Source organism: Punica granatum, chromosome 2 (genome assembly GCF_007655135.1).
Source record: "Punica granatum isolate Tunisia-2019 chromosome 2, ASM765513v2, whole genome shotgun sequence".
NCBI lineage: Eukaryota > Viridiplantae > Streptophyta > Magnoliopsida > Myrtales > Lythraceae > Punica > Punica granatum.
In genome coordinates this window covers 33,453,057-33,477,355 of record NC_045128.1, presented here as the reverse complement: position 1 = coordinate 33,477,355, position 24,299 = coordinate 33,453,057, and the positions used below count along the sequence as shown (strand labels likewise).

At 36.9% G+C, this 24,299-nt stretch overlaps 4 protein-coding genes across 5 annotated transcripts; 1 reads left to right on the top strand and 3 right to left on the bottom strand.

The window, feature by feature from the left end:
• Positions 1–1,423: 1,423 nt before the first annotated feature.
• Positions 1,424–4,260, bottom strand: LOC116197750 (rhodanese-like domain-containing protein 7). Its single transcript, XM_031527985.1, has 5 exons — positions 3,760–4,260; positions 3,020–3,271; positions 2,803–2,901; positions 2,399–2,692; positions 1,424–2,206 (listed from the first exon to the last, which is right to left on the bottom strand). Exons 1-5 carry the CDS (start codon positions 4,153–4,155, stop codon positions 1,811–1,813), a joined length of 1,437 nt encoding a protein of 478 aa, XP_031383845.1. The 5' UTR covers positions 4,156–4,260; the 3' UTR covers positions 1,424–1,810.
• A 5,793-nt stretch (positions 4,261–10,053) lies between these two features.
• LOC116194198 (WRKY DNA-binding transcription factor 70-like) lies at positions 10,054–11,722 on the top strand. The gene is made up of 3 exons (XM_031522949.1): positions 10,054–10,461; positions 10,597–10,698; positions 11,057–11,722. Exons 1-3 carry the CDS (start codon positions 10,160–10,162, stop codon positions 11,487–11,489), a joined length of 837 nt encoding a protein of 278 aa, XP_031378809.1. The 5' UTR covers positions 10,054–10,159; the 3' UTR covers positions 11,490–11,722.
• A 3,102-nt stretch (positions 11,723–14,824) lies between these two features.
• Positions 14,825–19,346, bottom strand: LOC116197291 (WRKY transcription factor 55-like). Its single transcript, XM_031527385.1, has 3 exons — positions 18,742–19,346; positions 15,747–15,878; positions 14,825–15,571 (listed from the first exon to the last, which is right to left on the bottom strand). The coding sequence occupies exons 1-3, from the start codon at positions 19,149–19,151 to the stop codon at positions 15,118–15,120; spliced, it is 996 nt and encodes a 331-aa protein (XP_031383245.1). The 5' UTR covers positions 19,152–19,346; the 3' UTR covers positions 14,825–15,117.
• A 1,608-nt stretch (positions 19,347–20,954) lies between these two features.
• On the bottom strand, positions 20,955–24,085 carry LOC116193969 (glycerol-3-phosphate dehydrogenase [NAD(+)] 2, chloroplastic). 2 transcript variants are annotated; one of them, XM_031522708.1, is made up of 9 exons: positions 23,618–24,085; positions 23,090–23,226; positions 22,884–22,989; positions 22,555–22,756; positions 22,372–22,459; positions 21,991–22,138; positions 21,543–21,692; positions 21,276–21,425; positions 20,955–21,140 (listed from the first exon to the last, which is right to left on the bottom strand). In XM_031522708.1, the coding sequence occupies exons 1-9, from the start codon at positions 23,987–23,989 to the stop codon at positions 21,126–21,128; spliced, it is 1,368 nt and encodes a 455-aa protein (XP_031378568.1). In that variant the 5' UTR covers positions 23,990–24,085; the 3' UTR covers positions 20,955–21,125. The 2 variants fall into 2 exon arrangements, with proteins under 2 accessions (XP_031378568.1, XP_031378567.1); XM_031522707.1 differs by having other exon boundaries at positions 20,955–21,425.
• Between the last annotated feature and the right edge of the window lie 214 nt (positions 24,086–24,299).

Here is a 24,299-nt window from a genome sequence, read left to right as displayed (position 1 = left end):
GACAAGCCTTTTACATAGAAAGCAAATTAAAAATACCATTACATAGCATATAGAACCATATACAACTAAACAGTCATTAACATTTCATTATTGGAAAAGACACAACAGTAGCTAAGTCAAGCCATCTTCATACCATTCCATATTTAAGGCAACAACCTTCCCTGCTCAACTTTGCCACCACCATATAGAAAACTAGAAAACACAATCGCAACAATGATCAATATCACCCATGAGCACACAGTGCCATCTTTTTTCTCCATAAATTTCCCTTGTTTCTATGCATCATGCATCTACAAAGTCGGCTTCTCTATCTCCTTCTCTAACACAATGTTCCTCAATTGAAGCGTCGATACTTTAACCTCCCAAGCTGAGATTTTCCTATCTTAAGCTCTTTCTCCTCATGCAATTTCTTGAACTGTTCACGGAGTGCATTTCTCTCATTAATCAAAGATCGCATCACTACCTTTCTGTGGGGGTTGTCATCGGGATCAATCCACTGGAAGAACTTACAATCATCATCCTGGTCCATAATTATCAAACTACAATCAATCACATTTACATGATTTATAAATAGTCAATCAAAGATTTCATCTTCATCATAAAAAAATGCAACATAAATCGCAGGTCCTTACCTTCCAATACTTGCATCCCAAGAATCTCCTTCCCGGGTTCTTGTAGATCCACGAAGTTAAAACCATAGCTTTGCACTGGTGATAACAATTCTTTTCATATCTGGATTGCTAAGAACTATCACCCTGTTTCGCTTCAATTGACCCAAAGCTCGTAGTCATTTCGATTCGAATTGCAAATCGAACTTCAAGTTTGAATGGCCGATCAGCAAATCGGAGAAATCGCTCCCCAATTTCACTCTCCGATAGCCCAACTGCTCCCCAGTTTCACTCTGAGCTCCTCTCTTCAATTCTATGCCCTAAATCGCGGGAATTTTACCCCAAATTCACCCCAAAACCAATCTATCAAAAATGCCCTCGATTTGGAGAACTTGAGAGAAGAAAAAGGGAGGTCAAAAAGAAGATTTCATTCCGTGAGCTCCACAGAAATTACAGCTCAAGCAAAATAGATGGACGTGTTAGTACCCTATTAGCCACCTTATCTCCGTCAGTTTGCCATGTTAGATTCTTGGACGAAATCATGAATGGATGATAAATTACGTGACATAATGAAAGTCTGTGTATTTTATAAATAAAAAGTTTAATTTGTGATAAAACCGGAAAATATGTAAAGTTTAAAATTTATTGAGTCATTTTCTCCAAATACAATTTCTATTTTTTTCCGTAACATATTTACTTTCGTCTTTTTTTATTTTTATTTTTTTCCCTGAATTTGGATTTTATTTTTTGGCCACCCCAGAATTTGAATTCGAACAACTTTTATTAACGCAAGTGTAATTTATGCCACTTATGTCTTCAATAAAGAAAAACGAACCGCAGAATCATAATTAAATTACATCTCGACCTTATCGGAAGTCTCTGTCAACAGGAAACTGATAGAAGAGGATTGAAAACCAAGAATAAGGAAAGCCGAGGAGTTATCGATTTGCTTTCCTCTGCCTCTGAAATGCCTCAACTAGAAAAATTTATAACTTGATTCTGATGCATGTCAGGACTACTTTCCCTCTCTCACTCTTCTCTATCAAAAACTGCCTTTGCCTAATAACAGCAATCCAAAGAAGGCTTCCCCCATGAGCGTTACCTGACAGAACTCAAAGCTTCACTCTGACAAATTATGACACGACGCCCAAAGTGCCTCACAGCCAAACCGACTCAAACTTAACCCGAGGGTGACGAAAATCCTAAACCGAACTCGAGTGCCTAGTATTGCTGTTCTTACTATAGCTGTTCTCCTTCATATTATCCAACTTCAGTGCTGGCCTTCGACCTTTATCAGGCCCACCAATGATGCCCCATGTCTCGAACTGCCTCTGTCGAGCTCTTGCCCTCTCCTTCTCTTCCTCGGACTTGGAGTAGTAACAGTGGGGACATGAGACTCCATACTCCCACTCCGGTGCTTCCATGTCCTCGTCACTTACAGGTTGCTTGCAGCCATAGCAGAGCTTGAAAGTTCCCGGTACTAAACCATGCTCAACAGATACCCGCTTGTCAAAAACGAAGCACTCCCCTTCCCACATGCTCTCTGCCTCCGGAACTTCCTCGAGGTACTTCAATATTCCACCTTTCAAGTGATAAACCTGGAAAAACATAAAACATTCGAATAGCGAAATGAGCATTATTAGCAAGGCGACATACAATACAGATCCACAGAGCAACGGCCAATGAACTATACACAGGGCAATGTTACAATTGCTTACACAGATGGAGATGGAGAAGTTTCTTAATTCAAGAAAACTATATACATGCATATCTATAATACATATCATTACCTCTTTGAAACCCTTGCTCAGGAGGAAACTTGAAGCTTTCTCGCACCGAATTCCTCCTGTGCAATACATTGCAACCCGCTGAGGCATCCTCTGTTTCGGGATTTCAGTTTCTGGACTGCCATTTGCATTTGAACAATTCTCCTCTGCCATTAAATGCTGACCACTCGATTCAGGAAGTTGGAACTGGTTCTCCACCCAAGAAGGAAACTCCCTGAAGGCTGCAGTGCATGGATCAACTGCTCCTTTGAATTTCCCAATTCTCGTTTCATAGTCATTGCGCACATCGATCACCACCTAGGAGACATCAATTAGCAGATTATGATGAAGCTCTCAGATCCAAAACAGGAACAGAGGTACTACAGATGGAGAAAACTAATGAACCAAGCAAAGTATCAGCTACATACTGTATCCGGATCACTGATCAGTGCGTTCCAGTCCCCAGGGCTTATATACTTCCCAACCCTCTCAATGGGTGACACAGTAGGCATTCCAAGAGAAACAATCTGGTCATACGAGACACCAAGAAAAGAGAATCATCTCTTGAGATAGTAAGCAGTAAAAGAAGTACTCTAAAACCCACAACAAGAACTTTGAAAACTCCTTGTTCGGATGGCTCATTACCTCTTTCTTCAGCTTGACTCTGACGTGATCCCAACGGAAGGGGGCATCTTCCCCAGCTGCAAGAGGAGAGCTGCTACTATGTCCATGATGAAGAGCCTCTTCTTCAGGACTCACCGGAGATTCGATCTGTCTGAGCCCATTTAACCGATCATCCTCCTGGATGAATCCAAGAACTTTTTCAACTGATTCACGGGTCCCACAGATGCTGCCATTGATCCCTTCTGGCGCAAGGATGATACCACCTGACACACGCTGAATGCATCAAATAGATCAGGCTCATAACCAGTCATAGGATAACCGAAAGGAAGAACCTTTTGGTCAACAAACGTATAGCCACTGAAACCTTAACAAACTCCGAAGCTATATAGCATTTGGTTGAAAGTCAATGAAACTGCAATACACATCCACCATTTCGCAACAATTCAAAACAAGGTCCTACTTAACCGAAGAGATTACATGAACAGCATTTGGACAAAAATCACAGCCACCTAAGAAATCAATGGCCACGAAATGCGAGCTTGCTGCACAAGTTGGCCACATTTCAATATGGAAATCATCTTATTTGGGGATTGTACTCACAGTAAACATCGTCATGATCTACCGAACATAACGAGACATCAAAAAAGAATTGTAGATGAAAGGAAAAGCTTTGGCAACTATTTTGTCATTCTAAATGCAGAGCCGGTCGCACAATTCCTCCGAAAGTAGAACGAGCCAATAAGTAAAGCAGAAACATTTACCAATTCCTCGCAGAGGTCCTTCAAGGGTTTCCGCAGCTCAGCGTGGTCAGGGAAATCCGCGAACTTGTAGAAGGAGACCACCACCAGAGCCTGAGAATCGGGGTTGGAAACCGGAACCTTCGGCTCCTGCGCTGAAGGGACCGGAATCGGGTCGGCTCCTGCTGCTCCGGAAAAGCATCTGGAGATGGTCATGCTGCTGAAACAGCAGCTCCGGTGAGCTGGAGAAAGTTTCTTACGGTCGGAGGAGAGGGTGAGGGGGTGAAGTGAGCCGGAAGAAGAGACAGAGCTATGGGGAGTGAAGAGGATGGGGTTCGGCTTAGGGAATAGGGATGAGAGCATCCCCAGCAGTGGTACCGGTAATGGGGGCGCTCTCGACCGGAGCATCGGCAATGACATATAGCGACGGCTCGGCGGCGGTTTGTTCGAGCCTCTCACAGAGGTCTATTATGTAATAAGTTATGCCATATCGGGGCATTGCTACTTGCTAGCCTCGAGCTGGCCTCGTAGGCTGAAGCCACTCGTCCTAGCTCGGTAAGAATTGATGCGTAATAGAATTGATCGAATAATGATGTCCATGTTAAGAAACTGAATGGAATTACAATATGCAATTACACGTATGTAAAATTCGTAAGACGGTGGGATGTTTTATTGTCATATCAGTTCCCACATTTTACCCTCCCGGAAGGTGCACATGGTCCAAGCATGCCCCTTCGGGAATAGGAGGTTCTTTAGTTGCTCAAATGACTGGTGAATGAAGTTGGCCCCGACCTCGTCCCACTCGACAAAAGGTTGTGAGACCTCCATCGACTCTACTTGAACCCTCGTGCTGGTAATTTATGCTGAGGAACCTAGCAAGTTCGAGCCCTATTTTGGCTACGAAGTTTGCGAGTTTAATCGAGCTTAGTGTAGATTTAAAGGAGGCTATTCATAGCTCTGATTGCATGAATATAGGTGGAGTGGAGTGACTGCTAAGAATGTGGGCTTGAAAGGGTTTTGGGCTTCAGTCCGGCCAGTTCGTTTTCGGCCGAGCTAGTTGGGCTTAAAAAATGGAGATAAAGCAGAAATTCCAAGCTCCGTCGAGCTTGAACTGAGTTCGTGCTCGGCCTGAATCATGCTCGTCCATAGCAGAAATAGAGCAATCCGGTTGCACCTCTAATTTCGAAACCATGGGAATTGTTCGCAACATATGATATCTCCAAGGTATATGCCCCTCGTCGGTGTTGGGCGACCCTCGCCAGAACTGAACTTCACCAAGGGCTAATGTGGCGGGATCCACTGACGTGGGAAAGGCTTGCTTGACATCCAGCAGGTTTGAAAGGCTAATGTAAAATGGGTCTGGCTTCGGTTCACATTTTCTTTATGGTGTGTGCTTCGGTATCTAGAAATCCAATGGATTCTAACTAATTTAGTTCGAGTCGGGTCGGTCAATTTTTTCATTCACATGACTCAAATTCGAAACATTATTTAAGAGAGTAAAATATTAAATGAAATTAACACACCAATGTGTTACATGCAATTTAATCAATTGCCAAGAAAAATGCAGAAGAAATAGTACCGTGGATTTCACAGAATAATGTGACAGACTCTTCAAAATGAAATTCATCGTATGATGATATTCTAAATAACGCAATTTTGTGATCTATAAATACATATAATAATCGTATGTTTAGCAATTATTGAATAACTAACATCTAGTCCTACTTCTTACTTAGAAAAAAGAATCTCGAGCATTATCATATTATTTCATTCTAATTCTAAATCCACGAACCTCCCATATTCTATGTGTAAGGAAGAAAGAGACATGTTATACTGCCGTTATTGGATATATGTAGTTGTTTATAACTTTATATATTTGACTAATCCCTTAGCAATGATCAATGATAACCACTCTAATGCTTGGTATTTGAATAATAAGAGACAGCTAAGGGAAGGTCGCAGTAATTTAATCCTTGGCCTTGGAATATTCATTACTAATATAACATACATATACATTATATCTTTTGGGTTAAAATACATACATTATATTTAACAGTGAACAAATACATACATTATATTTACTCCATTTAATAAGTGTTTCAGTTCATAGATTCCCGTCTAAATTTGGAATACTAAATCTTTTAGGAAATTTAAATGTTTTACTATAATTATTAGAAAATGGGATAGGGTGAATATTAGAGGGACAATTATTATTATTCTCAACAAATAGTAACAATTGGAAGACCTACGTTTGTAAACACGGGAAGGAGTTTCACAATTTTTATATAGAGTAATAGATAGGTTTTCACAATTATATTTTGTTCTTTAGGAACTTACAAGTTTAGTTTCTAAAGAGTTTATTTATTGGTAAATAAACTCTCTAGCAATTAAGCTTTTCGCTTTAATAAAGACTAGAACCTATAACAATTAAAATCACTTGATTGCGTATCAGTTATCACAACTTCATAGCTAAATAACTTTATAACTAAATATATATATGACTGAAAAATATTTTAGTTGTTAAAAATATAACTTTTTAATAACTAAAATTAATTATTTAGTTGCTAATAAGCTACTTTGTTATGGTGACTGGGGGACCCGCATTGCCCCCCACTTGCGTGGGCTTGAGCAGTTTTGCAGGTCGAAGCCCGACTTGATAAATCTTAGAAGGTATCATTCAAGGAAAATCAAATTCGCGAGAAGGGGGTTACATGTCCGACACAGTGAAAGCGTATCACTCGGCTAACTCTCACATCGAAAAGAGAACAAAAAGAAAAAGAAATCTAATCACCAACAAAGTGTTGATTGACTGATAAGTAGTTTCAACCCAATAAGAAGAAGAATACAAGTTCGAGCTCCGAGAAGCGCGTTTGTTGGGAGAGAAATAACTGTTAATACTCGATCCCGTGGAATTGCGAGATGAATATCTTCCATAATTTTTAACTATCGAGAAAAAGCTAATAATTTATAGATTCAGAAATACTCAAAATGTACAATTATATGTACTGCCTTACGACTTTTCCTATAAAAAAAAAGTCACTTAACTTTGTGTCGATCGTAGACTTATTCATCACAATGAAGATAAACAAATATAATGACCTATATAGAGCAATATTGAGTACCTATTTACTTTTAAAAAAGTCTTTTTTAAATTATTTTTCTTCTATTTTTCTAAATTTGTTTCTCTAAAAAAAATTGAGAAATCATATTTACAAACTCAAAGTTTATTTTCAACCTTATATTCAATATCCAATAACCATCGGAGATTTTTCAATCAAAGAAAGGATAATTGACGCAATTGAAAAGGAAAAAAAATTATATATATATATATATATATATATATATAAAGAACCTTCCAATTAAAGAGAAGAAAAATAGTAAACTATTAAAACTACTTCTCTATATTGCTTTGCATTTGTGTAACTAGAAAATTCTCTTTTCCTAAAAAATTGTTCTTCATTTAAGTAGGTAAACACATATTTTACGGTTTTTCATTTTTGCAAAATTTTCCAAAATGTTAAAAAAAAATTCTCAAAGTAAACAAGCGTAGGAGTCTTTAGTGATGAAAGATTAGACCATTTGTCAAAATCTAACACAAGAAATCAAATCCGAAGAAAATAACCGCCATAAGTTGGTTCAAGTGGTTCGGCGCGTATTTTTTTAAAATAATGTCTCGGGTTCGAGTTTTAAAATATATAAAATTAATCAACCCTGAAAGAGTTTTATCCTTTAGTGGTCCGATCCCGTTTTAACTGGATTAGATGGGACCCAATAGGCTTTCCGAATACTATTTCATACTCGAAAAAAGAAAATCTGAAGAAATAATTCACCGAAAAAAAATCCCAACAAACATGTGCTGCTTATGGAAAGGAAAGAAAAAGAGGAATAAAAATTGGTCTTCTCTGATTCAGACAAACTTGAAATTCTACACTATTTTGGGAGTTGATAATTTATTCGTACGAGACCTGAAAAGGATGAGTTTTAAGACTCGAATACATGGATATATTTATATGATTGAAATTCATTCTCAGTAATGATTCTTATTTTTCTGGGTGATTTTAATGGTTCATATTTTTTTTTGGTGCGTGCCCCTGTCCCCGGAAATATATAGTAAGGAAATATATATTTTTAGTAAGAAGATTCGTTTGCCGTTGCATATATGGAATACGAGGGTCAATCGATGCATGCACCTGATCTTTTGAATATTTCGTCCGACTGAATGCCAATTACAAAAGAGTTGATCATCACGTACTACGACCACACGAATAGCAAGCTATGGTATCAAAAGACAAACTCCCAGCCGTCGTTAGACCGTCTGACCAAAAATACTGCTTGCAGTTTGATGGTTTTGGGCATGCAACTTGTTGGAGCCTGGAGGCAATGCAAATGGTTGTTCTTATTAAGAAATCAATACTAAACTATTTCGAGGTCAGAGGAAAGAGTCATAGGGAAACTCAAAATGCCAAAAATTAAATTGATCGAAAGAAATGCTCAACATGTTCCTTTTTATATCTAACCGCGTACGAATCAGTTTTAAATTTCGCAAGTGGCATAATTCATTGTATATGATAATGTGTGGTTTTCTTAAATTAGGAAGCGATTGCTTTAGGGAGGGTTTTGTCAGCGGCATGGATAAACATTGTTAATTCCCTATAGAAATATGAAATTATAAAAGAGGAAAAAGTCCACGTAAGCATGGAATTTTGGACAAATGATAGGTTGGATCTCGGATGATGATAAAATGGAATTTTAATATAGTATTCCAGAAAGGCCAACTGAAAAGGGCAGTTTATTTCTTTATTTGCTGATTTTTTTAATATTTTGATTATATTATTATTACTATTATTATTGAACCTTAATTTGTCTCAACACGTTTAGAGGCAGCCCCCAATGTTCATGTTTTATCTTCATTCTACCCACCAAAAAACCAATCTTTATTTATTTATTTTTCCTAATAATTGAGTACAGTGTCCGTACACGTGCCTTAAAAGTTTCCTCTTTCGTTTGGCCAAGCAAGAGTTTCCAATTGGAGATTCTCTTTTTGATAAGTACCACTTGGAGAATCTCATCACTGCACAAAATGGTAATTGCCAATTGAAAAAAAAAAAAAAGTATTTGCACATTCGTTCGGTCAATTGGAATACCCTTCTATTTTTCCCTTCTTTGTTTGATGGAAATCCTCCTGATCCCCGTCTTCGAATTTGATCCTCGGTTATTTTATGCGTAGTTCTGCACCAAATCCTAGGCTCATAATATTATTTCTCCCGGGAGCACCAACGGAGAAAGAGAGAGACGAATTCTACCCATAATGAGGACACTCATAAAGCTATCACCCTAATATAATTTCATGTCATCGTAATATAATTAGTATTTTAATTAAAGTGTTTAGTATTTTAATTAAATTGTTTAGCATTTTTACTATTTGTAATGGATTATACTAAATAATAAACACTTTAATCTTAATACTAAACACTTATATTGAAAATAGGAGTAAAAAATACTTGTACTAATCACGATTACTAAAAATACTAAAGATTGGAACTGAAATATTAAACGTTTGAACTGGAAGTACTTAATGTGTCACGGTGACACGAAGTCTTGTTAGCAAAACCCAGCTATCACATTCAAAACTGACTAAACATCAAGGTTTTTTTTTTTCCCTTTGCATGACAAAATGAAGGACCATTATTTGATGAAAAATTACGTGTTTTTACGACTCTCCTTCAATGGGGATTCTCAGGCATGCATTGCATGTTTCCATTGTACCAATCCAATTGTAGGCGAAAAGTTTCTAGACAAGTTAATCCATCAATATGTTGATTTCTAATGGATCTAACACAAGTAAATAAATATCCCTTACCGAAAAAAAAGTGAATATATGATGATACTATGTGATATGTGTATATATATATATATATATTTTTTTTTTTTGGTAAAAGGGATGGATATAAAACAACACATTATCTTAATTGAAGATCTCCGAAGGACCAGTGCTATTACTTCAAATATCGTAAGATATCTCTCCAATATTTTATTCTTTGGCGATTGGGAGCTCATCACTCGTGGGTGAGGATGCTGCCAACTTGCCCACTATCCAACTAGAAAATTTCTGTTACCAAAAAAAAAAAAAGAAAGAGGGAGAGAGAGAGAAAAAAAAAATGTGAGCCAATTAAGAAAGGAAGTGTGAGCCAGTTGGTGACATCAAGAGGCTGACATCACTAAGCTCTCACTTTTTGAGCATTTTCTTGGGTTTTTCCCCTTCCCCAATAAATGTCCAAACTACTCCTGCCCTTTTCCTTACATCTTCCACTTCTTTGCTTCCCCCTTTCCTCCTCCCTTTCAGGAAAATACCCATCAAAGAACTGCCATTTATACACCCAAACCAAACTCCCATCAATCAAATCCCCAGCCTAAAGGAACCAAAATGGCAGCCCTAATCTGGCCTGAGAGATTACCACAGAGAGTGATCAGTGAGCTTGTCAATGGCAGGGAGATGGCCGTTCAGCTCCAGGTCCTCCTCCGCAAGGACTCTAGAAATCACGGGTCCGCCTCGGCTCAGGAGATTGCCGGGAAGATCATGAGATCCTTCACCGAGAGCATTCACCTGCTGAGCTCCGTTGAGTCAGGTGAGGTGTGCGATGATGGAGGATCCGAGGACTCGGATGCCAGTAAGAAGAGATCCGAGCTTTCGGGTTCAAAGGATGGGCGAGGTTGCTATAAGAGAAGGTACAACCGCAGGCTCTATATCGACCATCGATGTTATACCACTACATACTCTCTACGAGTCTGGAACTGTATACGAGATTGATTAATTATCATGCTGAGGTAATTATTGATATATTGATCAATAATTGATTGCAGAAAGGGATCTCAGACAAGGACAGAGATTTCTGCCACTACAGGAGACGATTATGCATGGAGAAAGTATGGCCAGAAAGACATCCTCAATGCTAAGTTCCCAAGGTTTGTTGCTTAATCGGAGTCAACTCTCAAAATTTTGACAATAAAAATAAGTAAAATATTAATCGTCACTTATCCTTCAATTTATAGACAAAAGAAATTATTTTTTCTGGGTCAATCAAAAAGAAATTATTCAAAAAAAAATGTGTCAATAATATTTCTAGTTTTCCTAGGAAAGATCCGTAACCAAAGTCGTATCTTCACATCGATTTCTTTCTTTTTTTCTTTCTTATTTGGTGTAGGATTCACATTACTTTCTGTCCTCTTTCCCTTCGTCATAGTTCCTTGGTCGGCCCATCTTAGTCTTAATCGGCGAAATTAGACTGTACTTATGGATCTTTGATTGATTCCGAAATTTCAGGTGCTACTTTAGGTGCACACACAAACCCGACCAAGGCTGCCGAGCAACAAAACAAGTCCAGAGAATGGAAGACAACCAGCAGATGTACCAAATCACATACATTGGAGTCCACACCTGCCGGAAAACGAGCAGATTGTCTCCACAGATAATCACGGACACCGACCCTTGGGAGCTCTCCGACTGCTCCAAGAACCAGGCAGAAAATAATAAGTACCGTGTCCCCGCCACAGTGAAGCACGAGTACTACAAGGAGGAGGACAACCCAAGCGACGTGACTGAGAACAGTTTCACGCCACTGGGTTTGAAATTCGAGAGGGAACCAATGGCAGGTCCCGACCACGATTTCGGTTCTCTAGACGTGGATGAGTTAATGGCCAGCTGTGTGGGGCTTGATGCTAGTGATTTTTCGTTTGCTGATTGGAATTGCTTGTGATGGATTAAGATGAAAGGCTTTGAAATGCAAAAGCCTTCTCTTGATTACCCTGTTTTCCCACTTTGCTTGTGAAAGAGTATAATCCCATAATGAGATTGCAGAGTGTTCTTTTACCCAAAAAAAAAAATGCAGTGTTTTTTTAGGTTTCCTTTTCTTCTTGGGAGTTTCCTTGTAACTGATCGAAGTGTAGAATTAGAGAGACATAAATAAAAACGCAATCATGCTTCTTGGTCTCTTTGGCTGTGGAGAAATGTTTTTTTATTTATTTGTTCCTAAGTGAGTCCTGAAATGAAAACAAATAAGGGGTATATAATTGTCACTAACAATGATTGAACCCAAAACCTTTTGGTTGAATCGGAGTCTCGTCCATTATACTAAAATCCCTTCCTCAAAAATTGTTATTTAACTTTCCATTTCCTTCGAAAATATTAAAAATAAGTGTTGAATCTAATTGATTAACGTACAATTGAACAAAAGCATTTCACTTATTTTATAAAAATTAATTAATTGATACCTGCATGTTATGAGGTAACCTTTTTATCGAATATTTTTTAACTAAATGTTGATAATTAACGCATATCATGTGAATAAATGTATAGAAATAACAAAAATATATATGCCTAGTATATATATCACTATAAATTGGTGATATAAATTGTGAACAAAGAATGACGAATAGATACTTATTCTTGTCTTATAAAAACTAAATGAAGACTCACGCACTACGCCGACAATTTCTAAGAATTTAAAGATAAAAATCTTGAAATATCAAATTTATTCGTATTGTTAAATAGTGTAAAATTTCATGTCTATATATAATTGAGTTTTATTTAACCCTTTAATATATGGCCATATGAAAGATGGGGCAGTGTCTAGTATTTATATATTATTTAGGAATTGAGAAAAAGGAATCTATATATATATATATATATATTATTACTAAACTGTTTTATTTAATAATTGAGAAAAAGAATCTAAAACTATAAGACAATAATTTAGTATTTTTTTATTATAATATGTAAAACGTGTAAGAAAAACGACTTATGATAAGAAAAATTGAAATATTAAATTTTAATTCTTATAAAGTAGGAATGCTTATATAAAATTTAAAATGCTATGTATATTCCCTTATTATTTTTACTAATATGCATGTACAAAAATGTTTAAAGAAGAAATATACGAAATATCTTTCTTAAATATTATACAATATGATTTAAGATAATTATCCTATAAAAGTAAAATAAGTGAAAAGTTAAAAGAAATCCCATAGAATACAATTATCATACATTTGATCATGTAACGAATAAAGTGTGGTGAAATTTAGAATGTATATACTTATAAATGAAGTTGATTATTAATGTTATCATTGTTATGACTACTCAAATAAAATTATATAAAAATAAATAAATCAACAAATATATTAAACTCAAAAGTTGATGAAAAAAAATCTTCATGGTATTATAAAATAAGAATAAAAACGAAATATTGAAGGATTCTCAATTATTAAAGCAACATCCATAGTGGAGCTTGAATAAATATTTTACTAAAATAAACAAACAATTTTGAATTTGAAGCAATTAGTTTCAAACTTGCACCAAAAAAATTCATTCTAAAAATTAAAAGTCAACCAAAGAATAAAAATGAATTAATGAATTAATAGACTCGAACTTCATGGAGAAAAAAAATATACTAAATTATGGAATAAGAATTTAAAAGAAATATTCATATTCAAGGCATAAAAGTTAGAAAAGTCTTACAGTTACTGAAGTGACATCTATAATGGAATTGTAATAGAAATTATGTGAAAATAATTAGTAAATAAACAATCAATTTCAAATTTACATTAAAAAATTCACTCAGCAAATCAAAATTCAATCAAGAAAAAGAAAAACTTGAAGAAGATTATTAAAATAATCAATATTTAAGCAATTAGTTTGAAATTCACATTAAAATAATTTATTTTACAAATCAAAATTCAACCAAATAATAAGAATAAATAAATAAAATTAATGAACTTGAAGTTCATGAACCTATTAAATTATGAAATAAGAATAAAAGAAATATTCAAGGTATAGAAATAAAAAAAAATTATAATACTGAAGAGACACCCATAATGGAATTGGAATATAGATCTTGTCAAAATAAAATCGAAACAATCAATTTCAAATTTGCATTAAAAAATTAATTCAACAAATCAAAATTCAACCAAGAAACAAGAAAATTTGAAGAAGAGAGGGAAAAAAAAAGGAGGTTTATATATATCAAGTGAGCTTATGCTTTCCCTTTGCTTCGCCTATACACACACACAAGCATATATGTATAAAGAAAATATATCATATCTTATCTCACAGTGATATATAAAGATTTTGTGCAAATCACTATGGATATAGTATATGGTAAATTACATGAAAATTCTATTGTTCTTATTGGGTTATATTCAGTTCTATGTGCCTTTATTACTATATATTTTGTTACCCTGAATATATTTTGTTGGGTTATGTGTATATAATCTATTTATTCTACTGCATAATTAATGCTAAAAGAATATAATTTTGTTAATATATAAGTGATGACGTGACAAACTGAAATAGCTCTCTTTCTTCTCTTTGCTGATGTGGCGACGCGAGAATTAGGTTCGGGCTGTATTTTCATATATATAATATAAAGATGCAAAAAAACATACAGATATAAAGCAAATCAACATTACAGAGATATCTTAGAAGAATAAAAGTGTGGGAAAAATTAAAATAAACAGAAAAATGTATTAAATGAATTTTCACATAGCATCTATTTCTAATATATTTAGTGTATTGAATTTGAAAATAATCTCTTTCTCGATGGATTGTTGTAAATTATCAAGGAGACGTTTAACTTTTCAAAAAAAGCTCATGATTTTATATCAATGCATACAAATGATATAGACATATATCCAGAATTCGTTGATTATGATACACATAAAATATAGCAAAAATTCATTTAGCCGAAATTATAAGGTCAAATAAATTAATCTTCCTATTATGAATTAAACTCTCTGACAATCGAAAAGATGATTAACCACAAAGGGAGGGTTTTAATAAAATAACATCTCATAAGCACTCATTGACTTTTATATATTATAATTGATTTATTAAGAAAAAATTTGAAGGCATGTTTTTTTGAAAATTAGAAAACAAATTTGCTTTGTTTATAAGAGCGAACCATGAATATGATAAAGGGATAAGGAAACATGGATATAGTATGGAGTGACACGAAAAATCTCTAAGGCAAAAATAAAATCATAATCTCTTAGGAATTAATTTAAACATATATCATTTCAGTACATCTCATTTTATCTAGAACATATTTCTTCTCAATAACAAATACATCTGTTTTTAAAATGGCTCGAAAAATACAAAATACAAGGGAAAAGGAAGACAAAGGGAAAAAAAATGCTCTCCTTACTATTATTGGAGTATGGAGTTCTAATTATATAGGACATTGCTTGTCAACATACATCAAAGATCTAATCCGTTGAAAGTCTGAAAGGAATGGCTTATTCATGAGAATTCGTAGACAAAAAAAAATCACAAATGCATTATTGGACAAATTCAGGCTTGAATAATCCTTCCCACTCTACCTGATGATTAGGTTACTGTGATTTGCCCACCGATGCAGCACGCCTATCTTCCTCAGCTTCGGCTAGGAAGATCAAGTCCATGATATTGCTACTGGTACTCCCTGTGCAGCGGCTATTGAACATCTCGTCAGCCATTTGGGACACAGCATACTCAGCTTCCCGATCTCCAGACGCCGTGCCTTGTATTCCGCCTCCACTGCAGGCGATGCCTCCTTGGGTCCTCAATCCCATGGAGAGTGGTGTCACGGTAGTCATCATCAAATGATCAACATCATCCATGTGATCGGCTGGTGGCAGGCTGCTGGGTGGAGGTACGGGGACCAAGGATGGAGCTGTGGATGACAAGTGACAAGTGTGGTGATCGATGTACGTCACCTCAAAGGTCGAGGGATCAGCATCAAGCCGCTGTACCATCCTCTTTGCAGGACAATCGTATAATTTCCGGTGAGTGCACCTATAGTATCCCCTGACAACATGAAAGTAAAAGAACATTAGAACTGCAGGAAAAATACATAGATCCATTGAAGAGTATAAAAATGTGATCAACAGATGGACTCAGATGATCAAACGACTCATTATATGATATATCTAGCTAGTTACGGTACGTATAATATATCCTGAGGTTTGATGGACTAACTTACCTGGGGTATTCGGAGTGGAGGATCTTTTTCTGACCATATTTTCTCCAAGTATGCCCGTCGTCTGGTGGGAGATCGGGGTTCCCAATTTCAGGAACTGGCACTCTAATGCTAGACCGATGTGGCCTATCCCTCCTGCATTACACATGCAAGTTCAGATATCAATAACTACCACAAAAGTGTCTTTTTATTGCTTAGATTCTCCGTTATTCTTACAGCTAACCCAAGGGATCTATTCGACGTATAAATTATAGACAAGACGATCCATTATTACTTTCTTGAACAATATAGTTTATCTCGTTAGATATACTTACACAAAGCATTTGGATATAATGTGTGGGTCATCATCAGTTGTTGACTGGTTTCACATAATAAAACATTTTTCATGGATTTATGAGACAATGACATGGAATAAAATGAAATGACGTAAAATCTCTTGAGCTGTTGTTTAATTTCCATCATGGTATGTGCTATAATATGCCAAACAAGAAGGATAAAATCATCTAAAAACGAGTGATCGTGCTGGATTTTTCTCCAGATAATGTCGAATCGAAGAATGATCCCAAACTCATTGAGGTCCAGAGCAGATTTTTATTTTCTTTTGCTTCCGCGAAATGTGCTATGGCTAAGCATCTCAGCTAAATGACCAGAGCCAGAAGACAAACATCGGCAAGTGAGTGGCAAGATCCTGGTGCTTGCCATCCAAATTTACGGTTAGACAGTAACGTCCCAGAGAAATTCTAGGCGGCTTCTTGAAAATTATATTGTGGAAATTAATTATATATATGTGATGTAAATGTACTGAAGATTGGTGTTGGGAGGGTGACTGGCAATCAATATATCCTTCACTGCGAAACAGCTAAGAAAATGTTTTGAACTTTCATGGTGAAAAGGACAGCCCATTAGCTCTATTTCAAATATAAACATAAAATATATATATATATATATATATATATATATAAATGTTGGAAGGCCGAATACTGAAATTACTCATTGAGCAGTTTAATAAAGTGCCATAGATAAGTTACTTCTTGAGATTGAGAAAACAGAATCTAATAAATATCATTCTCTATTGAAGTGCTTAAGTATCTTGTTTGATCTTCTTTTATAAGATATACTTGATAATCATAGTGGATTTAGCTAAAAGTAGATTTAAAAAATTTCATAGACGCGGATTCATGGCTTGACTATGTCTTTTTTAATGGATGGATAATCAAGCAACCCTCTCCAACCCACAATCCAAACAAACCATAAATGTATACAACCCTAATGCAAAATAGAAAATATACATTTTCAGATATAATATGAACATATTTGTACGTCGTTGCTAATAGGAATGGCAACTATACATGTGATTGATGCAAAGCAAGCGTTTCACAGGTATATTTTATTTATTATATGTATATAGAATATGTTGTTCGTAGTCGCTTATCGCGCGTGTGTATATATATATATATATATATATAAATATATATACATATATATTATCTCTTTCGTCATCTCACATTCTTCATTTTCCCAGAGTATACAGTTAAGCCGTGTTGCCTGTATAATCACATAATTTTCTAAAGAAATATCAGTTATATTTGTTCACATACTTAAATATATATACATATATATATATATATGCATGAAAAGATGAATTTATATCAGTTATATCAGTTAATCTCTCATTCATTCCTTGAATCCCAAACTTGAGTTCTCATATAATATAAATAGCAAATGAAGTCTCAGCAACATCTTATTTTCGTAGTTTCCCGATATTCATTTTCTTTTAATTTCTATAGAATGAATTAGTATGTACAGTTGTTTGACATAACTCATTCAGGTATGTGTGTGTATGTATTTTGTTTCACCTTCAAACCATAAATATGATTTAGACTTTTTATAATCATTCATTTAATTAAATAGCTAGTTTTTGATGAATAATTGAATAGCTAGTTTTGATAGAAGGTTTATCGATTCATGCACTTTTCTTTTCATAAATAGATAACTAGATACATATGCATCCAACTAATAAGTAGAGGAAATCTGCGAATTATATCTAGCCACTAATTATCACGGACTACAAATTTAAATTTTCGTACCATATTTTTATCGTCATTCAACTGTTGCCCTTCCGAATATATACTTAACTGCATATATATGCACACGCCCATGTTAATTCATGCATTATTTGAGGATGCTCACTAATACCTGTCCAGGCTGAACACAACTTAAACCATGCATGTATCGTGATTCTAGATATATGTGCATGATTTTTACCAAAGACCCCGTTTATAATTAGTTGAATTTTTTTTTGGGTAAGTATATTTGGTTGAATACCCCCTACTTCATATAAATGTAATTTGATATTCATAGCACACTATGAAACTATATAAGGGCAGATGCAATGATCTAAAAATCAAATATTATCATATAAAAAAAATGTCATATATGATTTACTGCTCCCCAACACACACATAAAATATAGTCGCACTTATAGAAGATTATTGATAGATCACGTATATAATACACACACACACATATGTAGTGTTACTTCACAAAATTTCCGATATACAAAAGTTATTTAAGCTAGAGAGACTTTATTAGATTAGTCGGGTTTCCAACAAATGTGGATGACTTCCATCAACAAAAAGAATATATATAAGAATGCTTTGTACTAATTATATTTATTTACTATCAATAGTACTCTATTAATTAGGCAATAGATTCTGAGTCTTTACATTCAAACCCTATACTGTATATGAAGGCAGAAGAGAAGGTCCCAAAGCGCGCCCCCATACCCAACAAAACACCGACTGAACTTATATGATTAGCTGTATGTATATCTGACAGCACTGAGAAGAAATGTCTGGTGCAAGTTAGAATATCATATTATCACAAGGATGTCCCTGAGCTAGGTCGTCAGATGTGCAGAGAGGTTCGGACATGGCATTTTGTTTCGGAAAAACATAAGTAATGAGACTCCTACTATTTCAAGTGTACACATACGTACCTTCTCGATGTGCCATGTGATGAGGAAGCGGAACCTCGGCCGGAATCTGGCGATACAGCCACTGGCATAGTCCGAACATTTCCCCCTCCTTCAACCCTGTGAAGAATCGTTGCAGAACCCCCAGGGTTGATTCTGCCCGCGATTTCAGTTTCAGCAGACCCCACCATGTTATTTGATCTGGTCTCTAGACATCCCGATGTCTGAATTTGAGCACAGTTCACCTTCCCTTCACCAGAGGAGCTACTTGCGACGATGAGCCTCTTCCTGGCTCCGTGAAAGACTCTCGCTATTGCTTCACAAGTGCTGGCAATAGTGTCGTCAGGTTGGTCCATGAGGGTTTGTAGTCGCGATTCGAGGTCTCTGGCCAACTTGCACCCATTAAGAATCAAAGATTTGGCCTCTTTATCCATGTTTAATTGATTGCCAAAAATGCAGGCTGGGAAAATTGTTTGCGTTTCGAGTCAGAGTCTTGGAGGTTATGCTTCTAGGAAATTGGAAAATGATGACCATGAAACAGTTTACCAGGCGAGACGGCTTATTTATCGATTTCTTCTTCGGTGAAGGTATCTGGAAAGTATTCAGCTGTTGATCGATTTCTTCCAACAAATTAGAATGAGCCTTCCAGTCCAAACCTCGTGGCTGGTCTATATATATGGTAAGAATGGATTGGGAATATGTTGAAAGAAACGCGGACGCGGTTGACCCGCCCGGTACGTAATTATTTTTGTCATACGAAGAGGCATAATTTTTTTAAAATTTTGTCGAGTGTTTCAAGAGATTTAGCAAGTTAAAGAGAAAACAAAAGGTACGAGTATGTGCCGTGTGCCGTCCAAAGAAGGAAACAGAGAGAGAGGATTAAATTTGGATTGGAGTCTTCATAGGGTTTAATAAAACAAACCATCTGGCTTTGCAATGAGAAGACCTTGACCTTCACTTTCACTGCATTTTTATCATTTTCTTTTCCAGTGATAAGAAGCGGCCTATAAGTCTAGTATAAGATTAGGATATAAAGAGAAAAAAAAAGGAGGTATATAAATTCTACTAGTGAAAATTGAATTTAAAATTTCTTGATTCTTAGTTGGCGCTTGAGTCATTGCACTAAGACTCCTCCATCGGCATTTTGGTACTATATATTATTGTGATGCTTGCATTGATGCTTCAAGAAACTTTCTCTTTAGTTTCCTGTGTCCTGTTTATATTCACCGGGAAATTTGAAAAGAAAAACAAAAAGCAAACATATGATCCGCGCTGTATTGCACGATATGATAAGATAGAACATATATCGGTGTCGGATTGACAGCTCTTGTATGGATGTATACGTTCAGCCTTCTTGTGTAATTTCCGCCTTGATACGACGGGAGAACGATCCGATTCATGAATCCGAGTGCGGTTGTTCTTCACCGTCGTAAAAGCCACATAACTAGTGAGACAAGTCTGCCGTTGATATCAATTAGCCCTTCTCAGAAACGTGCTCGAATCTAAATTGGTCAGACAAGTTGTCATTGATACCGATTGGTCCTCCTCGCGGGTGCCTCGAATCTAAATTCCAAAAGCAACCCGTATCATATAACATGTGTGGCGTGGACGCTAATTATATAGATAAGCACAATAACTGAGCGATGTTTAGGAGGACAGGAATATGCTAAGGGACAACGAGATCCACGACGTCTGGAGCTGGTCTATTAAGATTCTAGGATATCATTACGACCATTATATCTCGCAGATTTCATGGTGAATCGATTTAGTTATTGCGTTTAATTTGATCTGATTTCACCGAATTCGGTCGCCCAAGATCCGAGAGTTTCACCAAATTCACGATCAATCGTTGGAAAACTTCAACAACAAACTTATGAATCGCATGGACTTTCTTCGTTTATTTCTTCGTTTTTACACTCTTTTAACTTTTTCTACTTATGAAATTATTGTCTACGTCGTTAGTCGAAATCTTTGATGACAAAAAGCTACTCGCTTTTCTACCTTGCAAATGTAGTTAGTCAAAATGAAAATGAACATGGACCGAGAACATACTAATCAGGGACAGGACTGGGCCGTTCCATTGACCAAACAGTGGGATTTGACGGCGGGTCAAAGACTGCGCGTCCTCGACAATTACAAATCAGCCACCTCACGTGCCAGAAACGGCAAAAATCCCACCTGCGTTCTTCTCCTACTTCTCCCTTGCTCATGAGGTGAAGGGAGTCCATAGTTCAGTCGAGAAAATTTTCTCAAAAGAATCATCATATCACGGAAAATTTACACCGTCTTAGGATTCAGATACGAAGGAGTAAAGTTCCTTCTTGATCTCGATATGCAGACAAAGTAAGTCTAAAAAAGAATCGGATTTTCCTGATATTTACGTGAAACTCTGGATCGAATTGCATTCTTCATACTTCTTCAACCTGTAAGTTTCACGCGCCAGTTCTCAGTTAGGTTGGGGATGGCATGCAGTAAAAGGACCTTCTAGATCGATAATAGTCATATCGACTTATCTTTCTTCGTTTAATGAGATGGGACGACTGTAATTTGAGAATGACCTGAGGAAGATTCATAAGCTCTGACACGGCCTTCTTTGGTGTCAGCTCATTGTCGACGATTCGGGCGACTGCAGTCAGAACGGGCATCTTCACATTGTATTTCTGGGCCAACGCAATCACTGCCCCAGCTGTCGATACACCTTCAGCTACCTTCAGAGTTGCGTTGTTTAGCAAACATAAGAAATTAACCAAAGCATTAATAGTTGAGATAGAAGCTCTCGCCACGAAATTGAATGCACCGCTTGACAGGTTTCAATTTCAGAGTACCTGATTCATGGAGCTTAGGATATCATCGAGCTTCTCCCCCGACCCGAGTCGAACACCAACCGTTCTGTTTCTCGAGAGATTCACGAAGCATGTCAGCATGATGTCACCCGTTCCAGACAGACCTGTGATTGTAGTTGGTTTCGCACCCATCTGCAAGTCATAGGAGAAAAGATGTAGTCAGAGATATGTAAACACAGCTACATAACACAATAATTCCGATATTACTGGAGAACTTGACAAGAAGATATAAGGTCAAAGCAGGACCGGACGAAGATTCAGGTCATGAGTACTAGACAAAACTGTTGAAAATGATTAAATTATTCTCTATGAACGAAATTAGTATAGCATGAAGAGGAACTTTCCAAGCTTCAAAGAGGTAATTTCCAGCTCCAAGAAGGCCACCAATAGACAAACCGAATAAACATAATAATAAGCAAATAACTAGTACCTTAGTTGCAAGCCACCGAATCTCGGAACAGCCTTGAGCAACGAGAGCGGCCATGGAATTATTGCCAAGATTCATCCCTTCAACGATGCCCGCAGCTATTGCAAGCACATTTTTAAGGGCACCTGCAATTTCCACTCCTGTAACATCACTGGTGAGTCATCAGAGCTCACAATTTGAGCCTCGTCAAAGTAGAACCTAAATGAACAATTTCTTGCCCATATATCATCCACTCAAGATAGGTCGATAATTGAGTAATTACGAAAGAGCAATCTCCAAATATCTAAATAAGATTACTAGTTCTAGAAGTAAAATGCAGACACACCAAGAGATTATCTTAACAGGCTTCACTGATGCAAAATAATACTAAGGATGACTAAGTACCTCGATGTGCTGATTCTTAAGTAACTGGAAGCAAGGAGCTGCTGCGCGGCATTTGCTAGTTTCTTGTCTTTTGAAGCCACCACCATTGCTTCAACCAAGAAGAAAGTAGTAAGAAAAATATTTTACCAAAATCGGGATTACTGCCACACAGCTCAGTTATTTTATAAATGACAAGCATGACACCTGTTGGTAATTTGTTCATCAACTCCAAAGCAAAAGAAGGCCCCGACAGAGCAACAAAAGGTTGTCGAGGATTCCTCAGCGACCGAGGAATAATCTGGGACATCATCCTCAGTGTATTGAGCTCCAAGCCTTTGCTAAGAGATATAAAAGGTAGTGATGGATCCACATATTCCGCAATACCCTCGATAAAAGCTGAACTAAACTGAAAAGATATCAAAACACAACACACAATCAGTCATGCCTAAATGATTAATATCCCAATAAAGTCTCACGGGCATAACAACCACTGGAGCAAAATAATCAAGCCAAAGGAAAAGAATTTAGTGGACCTGCACTGGAACAGCATGAAGGCAATAGTCGGCATCTGATAATGCTGATTTTGGATCAGTTGAAGCGATCACATTATCCGGTAGCTTGTGTTCTGGGAAGTACTTACTGAGAATTTGAGATATCATGAATTTTCATCAATCCCCACACCATAGATATCAAAGGAATGCACTTATATTGGATTAACGAGACAGAGGAAGAACAATACCAATTCCGGTGATTCTCATTGATGGACTGACAAACCAAAGGATCACGAATAAGCATATGAACTTCCAGCTGGGTTTTCTTGTTCGCAATGTGGGACGCCATTGCAGTACCAAAGGACCCACCTCCAAGAACCACCACCTACAGCCCACAAAAATATCTATCTCATCAAATGACAATAATTCTAATTCAAGTGAAATATACCCGAATGCTGGACATATTGAACTGCATCCAGTGGCTGCTCCGAGAGAGTAAACATTCAACTCAGTGTCCGAGTTTTTGGGTGTACTTCGGTTTACTTGTGACACAAGTGAAATACAATTCCTCTTCTTGTTTGTTGGTGTCGACAATTTATTATAGAGCGAAAGACGTTTCTAAAGAAAACTTCGCAAGAAAAGCAGAAGCTGGATCACTCAATGTAGTTGCAATTCGGGCCAGAGCTCAGTGGCAATGAAGCAGACAAAGATTCAAGAATCCAATTGCGAATGGGACGCAAATTTCATGAAATGTTCACCCAGTTGAAGATTCCAACCTTCTTGGTGCGCTCAAGGACGTCGGTCCTGGCCTTGGACCGCCACGACCGGGACCACCGGACCAACTTCTCCCAGGCCAATCTCACAACTTTGCGGCGGTCCCGGGTCCGGTCGGGGACGAAGTTATCGTCACTCGAAGACGACGCGGAGGAGGAAGAAGCAGCAGTGCCCTGGGGGAGCTGGAGGTCCGCCGACGAAGCCTGTGAATGAGAGGTATCAGCCAAGCAAGAACAGGACGTGCCGGCGATTAAGGCCCTCGAGGGCGGTTTATGGCGGCGGAATCGGAGAAAGAGGGGTGGATTGGACGGAAGAGAAGAAGACGACTGAGTGAGTGTGATGTTGAAGAAGGCGGGCTCTACCACTGCCGCCATTTACGCACAGAGAGAGAGAGAGAGAGATCAGGAAAGAAAGGGCGGCTCCTCCGGGAGCACTTTTATCCGTTCAGGCGCTCGTTTTCCGTTTCTGGTTTTGCCATTTCCCGTTTTCCGTTTTGTTTTATTTTGCCAGGTAAATCAGTTAAAAAAAAGAAAGGGTTTCCTAATCAGTAAAATTTTTGGCAGTAACTAGACACAATAATCAACAAAACAAAGTAGTTGGGTTGTCAAGTGATGTTCGGGATGATAGACGTGCAAGATCTGTTTAGAATTTGCACTTAAAATTAGATTTGAGATTAATGAAAAT

Bases quoted from the DNA above. Each gene is read 5' to 3' on its own strand.
- LOC116193969 (XM_031522707.1), bottom strand. From the start codon at position 23,989: ATGGCGGCAGTGGTAGAGCCCGCCTTCTTCAACATCACACTCACTCAG. The intron at 23,227-23,617 runs GTTGGAATCTTC...TGTGGGCTGTAG, and splicing joins TCCTTGAGCGCACCAAGAAG to GTGGTGGTTCTTGGAGGTGG. The intron at 22,757-22,883 runs GTCCACTAAATT...ATATCTTTTCAG, and splicing joins TTCATGCTGTTCCAGTGCAG to TTTAGTTCAGCTTTTATCGA.
- LOC116197750 (XM_031527985.1), bottom strand. From the start codon at position 4,155: ATGTCATTGCCGATGCTCCGGTCGAGAGCGCCCCCATTACCGGTACCA. The intron at 2,693-2,802 runs GTATGTAGCTGA...GATGTCTCCTAG, and splicing joins TGATCAGTGATCCGGATACA to GTGGTGATCGATGTGCGCAA. The intron at 2,207-2,398 runs GTAATGATATGT...ATGTTTTTCCAG, and splicing joins TGAGCAAGGGTTTCAAAGAG to GTTTATCACTTGAAAGGTGG.
- LOC116194198 (XM_031522949.1), top strand. From the start codon at position 10,160: ATGGCAGCCCTAATCTGGCCTGAGAGATTACCACAGAGAGTGATCAGT. The intron at 10,462-10,596 runs GTACAACCGCAG...AATTGATTGCAG, and splicing joins CGAGGTTGCTATAAGAGAAG to AAAGGGATCTCAGACAAGGA. The intron at 10,699-11,056 runs GTTTGTTGCTTA...CCGAAATTTCAG, and splicing joins CTCAATGCTAAGTTCCCAAG to GTGCTACTTTAGGTGCACAC.
- LOC116197291 (XM_031527385.1), bottom strand. From the start codon at position 19,151: ATGGATAAAGAGGCCAAATCTTTGATTCTTAATGGGTGCAAGTTGGCC. The intron at 15,879-18,741 runs GTACGTATGTGT...TGTGTAATGCAG, and splicing joins TCACATGGCACATCGAGAAG to GAGGGATAGGCCACATCGGT. The intron at 15,572-15,746 runs GTAAGTTAGTCC...TCATGTTGTCAG, and splicing joins CTCCACTCCGAATACCCCAG to GGGATACTATAGGTGCACTC.